The 11572-nt window shown below is 41.7% G+C and overlaps 1 protein-coding gene across 2 annotated transcripts in view; it reads right to left on the reverse strand.

The window, feature by feature from the left end:
- SEC62 (SEC62 homolog, preprotein translocation factor) overlaps positions 1-6670 on the reverse strand; it is a 38387-nt gene extending 31717 nt beyond the window's left edge. The window contains exon 1 of one of the 2 annotated variants that reach the window (XM_008266466.4): positions 6325-6670. In XM_008266466.4, the coding sequence (XP_008264688.1) occupies positions 6325-6360 (36 nt within the window). In that variant the 5' untranslated portion in view covers positions 6361-6670. Of the gene's footprint in view, positions 1-6303 lie in introns of both variants that reach the window. The other variant, XM_070072534.1, reaches the window with a different exon arrangement.
- Between the last annotated feature and the right edge of the window lie 4902 nt (positions 6671-11572).

An 11572-nucleotide genomic window follows, 5' to 3' on the forward strand; every position in this document is an offset into this window, starting at 1 on the left:
TCCATTTCTGAATAGTGAGAAGAGTATAGGTTTTGTTGGTTTTCCCCATCTCCTGACAGACTTGTAATAAATCTCTTTCTCAGAAGAAAAAAAATAACTGTGGTGGAGAAGTCTGAATAAACAAACTATTCAAACACACACTGAATGTTTACCTATAATCTTATAATACCTAAAGATTCCTAAGGCAGGATACCTAACTTTTCCATAATATTAAAAGCAGCAATTATCACTTTCCCAAAAGAGTGGTAGACTAAATGAAGTGCATAAACATTGTGAATAAAAGTAAGCACAAAACTTGGCTCCAGTAGAGACCAGTGAAGTAGTACTGGAAGGTTACCTGCAAGTATGATACACTAAAGAGGGTTCAAGGGCAGCTGAGAAATTTCAACTTTACACTGCAAATAGCAGAAAGACCACTAGCAGTTTCTAAATAGAAAGACATGAATGAGAAAAATATATTATTTTTGTAGCTGCGTGCAAGATGAATTGCAAAGAAATGTGTAAGTCAGGGAAACTAGTTAGATTACTGTACTAGTCAATTAAATTGTGATACTGGGCCAGTAATGGGAAGACATGCATATTTGAAACATTTCAAATGTAGGATAGAACTCAATGATAAAGACTAAAAGAAACTGGCTAGGTAAACGATGTCAGATTTTTAAATTGATCAATTTCTAAATTGGAAAGGACAGTTTTACAGATAGAAGAAATGTAGGAGGAGGGTGATTCTAGAGAACATAACCATTTCAGGCATGATATATCTTAGCTCATACTAACTCAATGAAACCACTTACTGAACATAGACATAAACGTACTAAATCTCCTACTGCTGACAAAGGCATCACATGCAAAATCTGATGGAATATTAAAATATATTAAAAGACTGAAAGATTGATTTCATTTTATGCAATAGGGAAACTGATACTATTATGTATCCACAACATTTAAAAATCTTATTTAACAATTAACTTCAAGTACACCACGCTTTTTCACAACTGCATCCCCTCCTTGTTTTCCTTACCCATAAGTTTAAGGCATGCATCCCCTCCTTGTAAAAGCACAATGAACAGAACCAGAAAAGACCAAGAAAACATGAACTTGGATAATTTCTTGCATAATCAAACCCAGAAATACTGGTATGTGTCTACTGATAACTTTAAGTATCCGTATGTCAGATTGTCTTTAACGAGAATAATGTGTGCCACCTGCAGGGGCTATGGAGCCAGAAAGACAGACTGCTGCAAAGAGTACCATGAGAATCATCAGAAGTTGGTCATTAAGAAATCCTGCATGGAGTCTTCATTCTCACTGTTCCCCTGCTGCAGCCTGAAGAGGGCATCAAACTGTCTATCTTTTTGCTTTATATATTGGTCTATAGTGCCTCCCCTCTCTGCTTCCTTTTGATGTGAACAGAATATTATTCCTCACTTTTCTAGAAGACGTCTAACTAGAATTAGGAGTCTTCTGGGGAATATCAGCACTCACAAAAAAAAGAGAAACTACTCCAATAATCCTCAAATTTGAGAAAACATTTGATCTCAGTGAACACAACTGCTTTAGAATGAGGAAACTAAGAACCAATACATTTAGTCTATACTGTCTTTGTATCTAAATACCAACTTGCTGGCTGCTGCAATTTATAATGCAAAATTATTTAAATTCCAGATTTTGTTAGAACATTCTTATAAAATGATTTAACAAACTATTTTTACTTTAGAATTCATCAACACTCAAAAGCTATAATGAAAAACAAGTTACAACTTCTAACCATTATTTTGGCCAATACTCAAAACTTTTTGAGAAAGAAATTAGATCAAGAAAAAGTAACCTACAAGCTTCAATTTTAGACTTTCTGCTATAGAAGAACTTTTAAACTATATCCAATAGAAATACTTATCTGATCTACCAGTGGGGAACTGGGAAAAAAGAAAACTGTGGGTTACAAATAATGAATTTTTATCTTTATACAGGCAGTATAAAATACTTGAGAAAATTCAAATAGTAAACACACGGAATAAAATCCAAAAGCTGGAGGGACCTTAGCTAAATCATTGCTTGAAGTTTCACAGTACATTATCAACAAAGCTTTGTAAGTTTGTATTTGGACTACAGCAGTACTCTTCTATAATACTTTCACTCACTTCTACATATTATACTGCCTCATTAGCAACAGGTTTGCTAGGTAACTGCAAGAGCCCTCTGGTAAGTCTCTGGGGACAGTTCCCAGATTTAGGACTGTCTTCCTGAGTTCTTTCTCTTCAGAAGGTTCTGAGAAGTAATACCTGTATAGTACAGCTATACAGTCTCAAACTTTGCTTTCTTCCCTTTCTCGAAATTAAGCACTTAAGCCCATTATATGTCAGTTTTATTGCCATGAGGACAGATGCAAAAATAACTTCCAAAGACTAAAAGTTGCAACTGCTGGTAAGTCATTTAAATGCCCCAAACCTAGGGACAGGCTTTTGGCTTGGTGGTTAAGATGTCCACATTCCATCTGAGTGCTTAGACCGGATACCAGGCTGTGCTCCTGACTCTAGCTTTCTGCTAATGCACACCCTTGTAAGCAGTAGCAATGGCTCAAATGATTGTGCTCTTGCTGGCCACGTGGGAGACCTGGATTGAGTTCCCAGTTCCTGGCTGTGGCCCTAGCTGAGGGTTGTTGCAGGCCATTGGGAATGAACTAGCAGATGAATGCTCTCTATTTATCTCATCTCTTTCTTGAATAAATAAATCCTTAAAAAATGTCCCAAGGGGCCAGAGCTGTGGCACAGCGGGTTAAAGCCCTGGCCTGAGGCGCCGGCATCCCATATGGGCACCAGTTCTAGTCCTGGCTGCTCCTCTTCCGTTCCAGTTCTCTCCTGTGGCCTGGGATAGCAGTGGAGGATGCCTCAAATGCTTGGACCCCTACATCCCCGTGGGAGACCCAGAGGAGGCTCCTGGCTCCTAGCTTCAGATCTGTGCAGCTCCAGTCATTGCCGCTATCTGGGGAGTGAACCACTGGATGGAAGACCTTTCTGTCTCTACCTCGCTCTGTAACTCTGTCATTCAAGTGAATAAAATGGATCTTTAAAGAAAAAAAAAGTCCCTAAACTAAGTATTTTACACATAAGCAGATATTAGATACTCTTTAGCAGGAATAAACTGTATGTTTATGCTATAATATAAAATATAAAAAAATCCAGGATTAAAATATTTCAAAATAACTTATTTTTGTCAACAGTGAGATTAGAAAGAAAATTTAATTGGTAAGTAAAAGCCCCGCTTTACTCTCTTGAGTGATCTTTGGAGAAGTCACATGGACCTGTTTATCTGTAAAATGGAGGGTGCTGGGCAAGATAAGCTCTGTGCCCTCCACTCTGCCTTTGTATCAGACCAAATCTGTGAAAAAGGATTCCAAACAAACCCTACTAGAACCTATCAAGTCTAGAATTTCATGACAGCAGGATTCTAAGTCAACACTTATATTAGGCAGCACTTCATAAATCTAAATAAAGTTGCTATATGTCCCTAAATATTTACAGAACTGCCTTTATTAAATAACATAAAACTCTGTTTCATTAATTGAATTAAGATCACTTACTCTCTTTTGGGAATCAGTCATTAAAATTTTACAATATAGCATCAATGAACACAATAAACAATTCTCTGACTTCCAATTTTGATGAGACATTAGAATCTGAAATTATGTTGCACTAGAAAAAGTAAATTAGCTACTTTTTTTAAAACTCTGAATTTGTTTGCATCAAACACTTTTCCCCCAACGAACAATTACAGTTCAGGGTCACAAAATTTATTAAACATAAAAACCTTTTCTAAACATGACACACTGAGTAATAACAGGAAATTCTGTTGATATTGCACATATTTGCCTGAAAAGTCCTACAATAGAAGCTTTCTGTAACTTAAACTCTTAATTTTGTCATTACACTTGATCTTTCTATCTCAAGTAACATCAATATTATTGTTTCTGATTCTCTAGGAGAAAAAACTAGGGAATTTCCTAGGATAATGTATACTTTTTAGAGATTGAATAAAAACAGTATCTCCAAGACCTCCCACAAACATTCTACTCAGTCATGTAGAAAACTTTAAGGATGGGGAAAATGAAAATCATTCATTTTCATTCTGTAGTATGCTAAGCTGATTTTTAACAATTAGATCCTTAAATAAACAAAATATAACTCATAACCTAAGGGTTTATTTACTTAATAGATTCCTGCTAATCTTTCTTTAGCATATCAAAGAATGCTTAACAAAAGCCAAAATAAGGGTTAGCCCAGCAGTTATGAAGGCCAGCTTCCCACACTGGAGTGCTGGAGGTCAATTCCCAGCTCAAATGCAGATCCTGGGAGTCACCAGTGACAGCTCAGGTACTTGGGTCCTCACCACCTAGGTGAGACCTGGATGAGTTACTGGCTCGAACTGCCCCTGCCCCAGCCCCAGCCCCAGCTGTTGAAGGCATTTGGGGAATGAACCAGTGGATGAGAGCTCTCTGCCTTGTAAATAAATAAATACAACTTAAAAAAAAAATCCAAACTAAATCCTTCATCCTAGGGATCGGAAGCCAAGAAAAGGGAGGTAATGTAATGAGCACTTTTAATAATTCAGAGCAACTCTACAGTCCCAAGAAATATGGAATTATGTATGTTTTGAGGTCAATATCCCTTCTTAGAGATGCAGATATCAAGGTGAAAAGTAACTTGCTCAAAGTTTCTCAGCTAATAACTGGTGGATCCGAGGTACAAAACGGCACAGCCTGCCTTCAGTTTTAGCTCTCCCGACAGTCGTCTGCTCTACCTTTCAGTTCAATATAAGGGCACAACTGATGTAGAAGCAGCTACTCACAAACATGAACATTCAGAACACTAAAGGGCAGTTGAAATTGTCAAAGTGTGTACAACAAGTCATCAGATTGCACTGCCAAATTAAAACTAAGGAGTAAGTACAAATAGGCAAAAATTTCAACATACATTGTAATAAAATCCTTTCTATCCATGTCAGACCAGGTATATCTTGAAGGAGTAGTGACAGTATAATCAGACACTTCTACTGACCTTAAACACTGGTTTTATCAATGGTCTGAAATTTGAAACTTGCTTCTTTCTAATTCCCTTCTGTTCCCCCTTCACAAATACTTTCTTAATTCTGCCAAACTCCAAATTTCCTGATCATTGATTATCTTTCTCATAGCACTTAAAAGGTTTCAGGGGAATTTTAATTTGCATAGCTCAAAACACCTGTAGGCAGGCCAATAAGCGGATAAACCTTAAAAAAAAAAAAAAAAAGACGGATAAAACAGAAGACAGAAAAGTCATTATGAACAATGAAATAGTAAGGAACACGAAGACAACAGTAACAATTTGTGATGAACATGTTAAGAAATTCACTACAAGCTATCAATTTATGATGTAGGAAGGTTTCCCGGCATAAGAGCTGACGAGACGACTAATAAACAAACGGCCTGAATCTAAGATGTTTGACAAACTTAATCCTCTTGGCTAAAAAACAAGAACCGGGCGGGGACGTGGGGAGGGGGGACTGCCGGGGAGAAACGCACAAACGGCACGCAGGTGGAATGCGGGAGGGAGGTTATGTAGGTTTCGAGGATGACACACTGGCCTAGGAAACGCTTCCGGGCGCCACCAGCTACGTTGCAGCACCAAAGGGGTTGTGTTTGTTTACACTGTGTCGCCGGGAGGAAAGCCAGCAAGCTTCAAGTGGACGATTAGGTTAATAACGTCGAGGAGAAAGGAGGGCAACCGCATCGGAACATCTGGATCAGGAGATCGCCTCCAGGCCCCCGGGGCAGCGGACCGAGTCCCGATCATCGCTCCTCCTAAGACTCCTGCGCACAAAGAACTGGCCGCTTTAGGTCAGTCCTCCGCCTCCTTCTACCCCTACTATCCTGGCCTTCATTTCGGGCTAGCTAAGGGGAGACAGGGGCGAAGGGAGGCGCGGAGCCCCGGGGAGGATCCGTGTCTGCGCTCGGGAGGAAGCCGACCTCCCAGTGCAGGCCCCGGCCCGCGCCGCCACAGCAACTCCGCCGGCAGCCGCGCCTCGGCGAGCAGATTCCGAGCGCGGCGCCTCCTTCCTTCCCCAGCGGCTCCACCACCACCTCGGTCTCCGTCTCCGTCTCCGCGGTCGCCAACGCCGCCCCCTCCCCCTTCAGGCCCCTCACAACGACGCAGCCTGCAGCCGGCGGCCTCCCGGCGCAATCCCGCCCCGCCGCGCCCTCGCTTCCGCTCGCCCTTTCAGGGGGCTTTCCCCGCTCCTTCGACTTTCGAGAGCGTTGAAGCCCCCTACCCCAAGGCTCGGCTTTGCTACCTGGATCCGCTTCTTGTGTCGCCTGCGTTCCGCCATGTTGGCCGCTCCGCCCGGTTCCCTCTGACGTGGAGCGAGGAGGGGGGCGGTGGAAACCTCGCGAGAGCGCGCCTCGCGGCCCGTTATGTAACCCGCGGGCCGGCGCCGGGCCGGGGAAGACCGGCTGCCCTGCGGGCAGGGGTCGGCGGCGCCTTTTCTTCCCTCTCCCCTCGGCGGCTGCTGCTGTTGCGGGAGCTGCAGAACCGCTGGGACTGGGGACGCGAAGTGAATCAGCGGCCGTGGCAGGCTGGGAAGAGTCCTTGGTTCTCAAAACTGAGCTTATGCATCACCTGGGAGGCTGCTGAAATACAGATTCCTGGGCCCCACCCGCTCGGAGTCCGAGTCGGTGCTTTGGGGTGGGGCCTTTCCCGGGGTGTTGACTGAGCCCTGCAGAGGTCTGGTCTGGGGCATGCCAGCCCTGCCGTGGTCCCTGCAAGCCCTGGCCCGCTCCATTGAAGTGTCAGGAAATCCCATTTTCCAGGAAAACCAAGACAGCTGAGGGACAGAGCGATAGATGGACAAATCTAGGGGCTCCACGGTTGCTAGATGGCGGGGCCCAGAGCCACTCATTTCAAACAGATTCTTGGATTCTCCATTCCATTTCCCACTTTGCTTCTCCAAATTCACCTACAGAATTGAGGAGTCAGAGGGAACCTAAGGAAGTAGAGCAAGATGAATAGGACGGATTCTAAGACGCTGGGGATAAAGAAGCCTGGGGAATTACTAGTGCTGTAACTATTGTCATTTTAGGGCTATCTAGACCCAAGAAAGGGTCCTTAGTGCTTAGAAATTCCCACGACTTTATGGAGGTTCTGTAAAAAATTTGTAAAACTTTAGGGAAATACAGAAGAAAATCCTAAATCTAGAGGCCAGAGATTTACATTTTATTGTATTCGGGTATTTATTCCTACTTTGTGTGTATGTTTATATTTATATATTTTCCTGTTCCTTAAATTGAGAACTATGCAATATAGTAGCCTTATATTTTTCACTTAATATTAAGTTGTAAACACATTATACCACTTAAATTTTTTTCAAATTTCACATATTATGTATCTAACCGAATAGCAGCTAAATGTGTAATTAAGACACATTGAAGCATCTTGATGCCAAATCTTTTAATAAAGTAAACTAGCTCAGGTTCTTTTTTGGACTATGCAATTCTGGTCTAATGGGATTCAGTTACATTCCTCTCTATGATCTATAATTTGGTTATGTGTGTAGTCAGAGAGTGGGTGAGGAAGAAGAAATGATTCTTACCAAGTAATCCAAAACAGAATATAGAATATTAAATATTTTTCTTCAGTCCCTCCCTATCTGAAAAAATGATGAATTTGTTTTATGCTATTTTTATTTGGAGAACACTGAACAATTTTCATAGGACAGCTGGTCTATAAACATTAACATTGTATGTAACAGACATTGAGCACTTACCACATGAAAAAGGTTAGGTTAGGACTATGCTGGGAAAGGAAAATCCTTAATGGACAATGGCGCTGTTTCTCTCAGGCTACTGCCCTACTACCATCTTCTGCAGAGCCACAGCCATTCACTTCTTAGACCGAAACATGTTGGTTTCTATTTCCACCACTGACATAATTCTTTTGTCAAGCCCAATACCTGCTTTTCAGCTAGCATCCTAGCATTTGATAATATTGATCATTCATTACTTAACTTCCTCTTTTGCCTTGGCATTTATGATACAGCATGTCTTTTTTTTTTTTTTTTTAACTCCACTTATCTTCTTTTTCAAGCAGAGAATGAACCTCTAATCAAAGGCTTCAGCATGCAGCAGTATTCTACTTCGGAGAAGTGGTGCCCATATTTCGGTCATGGTGATAAAAGAGTCAAGTTAAATTAAGAATGAAGTAATAGGGAAGCCAGATACCACCTGGGTAGGCAAAATTTGTGAAGGTAAAATGTAGGTAATTGAGTACTGCGAACACTGAGAACTCATCTATGGGGGAGGTGTGGAGCAGGACCTGGTTTTTGCCTGGCAGGAGACTTCCAATATCTATATCCATCTCTGTTTATGAAATACCCTGCAGTGTCCACTGCTTTTATAATCATGCTTATTCGTTTTAACCAGATCAATTCTAAGCAGTTGTTGAGGGTTAAAGAAACTTCTGAAGGGCCTTAGCCCCTTTTCTTGCTGCCCTCCCTACCTCCCCAGCCTTGTGCTTTGCAGGGCAGGTACACTGGACTATTGTAATTTCAAGTTGAGCTTCCCTAATCCAAAATGCTCCAAATATAGAACTTTTTCAGCACTAGTGTGGACTCACAAGTAAAAAAATCCCACATTTGACCTCATGTAATGAATCCCAGTTAAAATGCAGACATGTTAAAGATATCATAAAAAGTACCTTCAGGATATGTGTATAAGGTGTATATGAAGTTGAAACAAATTTTGTGTTTAGACTGGATCTTATCCCCAGGTTATTTCATTGTGCAAATGAAAACATCCCAAAATTCAAAAACACATCTAGTCCCAAGCATTTTGGATAAGGGATACCCAACCTTTATCAGCCTCTTCCTTCTGATTTCTCCAATTTCTCTCCATCCACTCAGTTCATATGGCTCCTGGCCACCATGCTTCTGTACTCAATTTCTTCATTTCTTTTTGTCCATTCTGGAGACTCTAATTCCTGCTTACAGTTTAATTCCAAAATACTGCAGGAATGTTTACTTCCAACTTTCTTCTTGATATCTCCATTGACTGTCCAAGTAGAAATTGCCATTTCTCTAGCAAAATCTACCCTATTTACTGTATTTTAAAACTGTGATAGCTGCATCATTATCATTGCTCATTCTAGAAACCTTGGAGGTATCCTAACTATGACTTCCTGCCAGTCACCAATCCAGCTGGTTATACATCTGAGATGTTTGGAATTCTTTCCTCATCATTGCCACTGCCATTGCCTTGAGGAGGTCATTATCATTACCTACTTGAACTACTATTGCGATAGCCTCCTATTTTTTTCCCCAAACCTACCCTTTCAACACTCCCTTCCATTTAACATTTCTATAAAATATCTCAAACCCTCTTTCCAGCTCCCAGTCTATATCTTTGGTGGAGATAGTAAGAATTTCTCCTAGCAACTTCTTGCCCAAGTTTCCCTTTGAATTTACCATCTCATTTCTATCATTTGACTATTATTTTTTTCCAAGTGATGAGTACAGCCCCTCTGCCTTTATTTTGCCAAAACAAAACTATTAGTTATCAGAGACGTCACTGGCTGTTTTTGAGAAAAAGAGGAGAGTTACATTTATTCATTCATGAAACAAATGTTATTTTGGGGCTTAATTTGTGCCACTCCTTTCTTTAGGCACTAGGGATCTGTTAATGATCAAGAGGTGAATATTCTTGCCATTGTGTAACTTATATTTTAAAGAGAACAGGCAATAGACAGGAAGCAAGTTATATGGCATAGTCAAAGCCTTAGGAGAAACAAAGCAGGGTAAAAGGACTGTTTGCAATGGAAGGCAGAGTCTAATTGCACCTTCACGGTCACAGCAGTCTTCTATGAGGGGTTTGTCTTTGACCAAAAAAGCTGTGAAAAGGAGAGAAAGCCCGGTTGTGTATCTGAGGGAGCTGTACTTCAACTGGAATGAACAGCATGCGGAAAAGTCCAGAGGCGGAAGAGTCTGACTGTGGGGAATGATAAGGGTGTCGGTGATTGAAGCAGATTCAAAGCAGAGAAAATAGTAGCGGATTAGGTCATAAAGGGACTAGGACTAGACTGCACAGGGTATATTAGCCCTTGTAAGGACCTCTGCTTTCACTCCGAGGAAAATGAGGCCATCAGAGGGTACGTGAAGCTGGATTAGGGACGAAGGCGTGACATGATATGGTTTCTGGTTTGAAAGGCTCCTCCTGATTGCGGTGTTGGGAATAGACTGGGAGGAGATGCCAGGAAAGAAGAGGGAGGTTCCGTTACTAGGTTACTGCAGCAAACCCAGGAGCCTTGAGGGTAGCTTAGACCCAGGTAGTAGCTATGGAGGCAACAGGAGATGTGTGGATTCTGAATGTATTTTGTAGATGGAGTCAATGGGATTCTGAACATGAGGAAAAGGGAGGAATCAAGGGTGACTCCAAGATTTTTGGCTTGACTAACCAGGAGAGTGGAATTACAACATTCTAAAATGGGAAAGATAAGAATGAAGAGGATTTGGGCTGGGCCTTGTGGCACAGTGGGTTAAAGTCCTTTTGGGATGCCTGCATCCTATATGGAAGCACTGTTGGAGTCCTGGCACCTCCACCTTCCAATCCAGCTCCCTGCTAACGTGCCTAGGAAGGCAGGGGATGATGGCTCAATTGCTTGGGTTCCTGCCACCCACATTGGAGACCTGGATAGAGTTCCTGGCTCCTGGCTTTGGCCTGCAGCAAATCTGACTATTGCAGGCATTTAGGGAGTAAACAAGCAGATGGAAGGAAGCACTCTCTTTCTCCACAACACCCTTCAAAACAAACAAACAAACAAATCTTTACAAACAAAGAATGGAAGAGGTTCAGTATGGGAAGAACAGGGAGTGGATTTTGGCCTGTTAATGTTGAGAGGCCTAATGGACACCTACGTGGTGATGTGCAATGCCTGCCAGATATATGAGAAGTAGAGTGCAGGGCAGAGGTCCAGGCTGCACATACAGTATGGGGATTTGTTGAAAAGGATTGGACTCTCATCCCAAACACAGCACTTTGGCAGAAGGATTATTTTGAGCTGAAGGCAGTTGAGAAAAATCAGACATGGGAAGAGCTGTCTGCTCTCCATTTACCTGCCTGAAAGCAGGACACAAATTCCCCTTGTGAAGGGGTCCCCCCTTCTTCTGTATCAATAAAAGGAAATAACCATTACCCCAGTGATGGAGACAGCACTGATATGAGTCTACAGAAACAAACTTGATTAAATAACACTTACTAAATAATCCATCATTAATATCCTCCTATATTTAATTTTCCACAATTTGCCTACTCCTAGGACCCCAAACTGCCTTTTCTTCATGTAATCACTTCTCCACAATTTGTCACCTTTGTTAAAATGACATATAGTCTCCTGAGTCTAACCACTTCTTTGGTTTTCCCTTCTGCTCTGCGAAGGCACCATGAATCACAAAAGTATTAACCTCAAACAAAATTTGTCAGGACTGGCATTGTGGTGCAGTGGGTTAAGTCACTGCCTGCCATGCTGGCATCTCATATGTGAACCAGTTCATA

The sequence above is a fragment of the Oryctolagus cuniculus genome, chromosome 4, assembly GCF_964237555.1.
Source record: "Oryctolagus cuniculus chromosome 4, mOryCun1.1, whole genome shotgun sequence".
NCBI lineage: Eukaryota > Metazoa > Chordata > Mammalia > Lagomorpha > Leporidae > Oryctolagus > Oryctolagus cuniculus.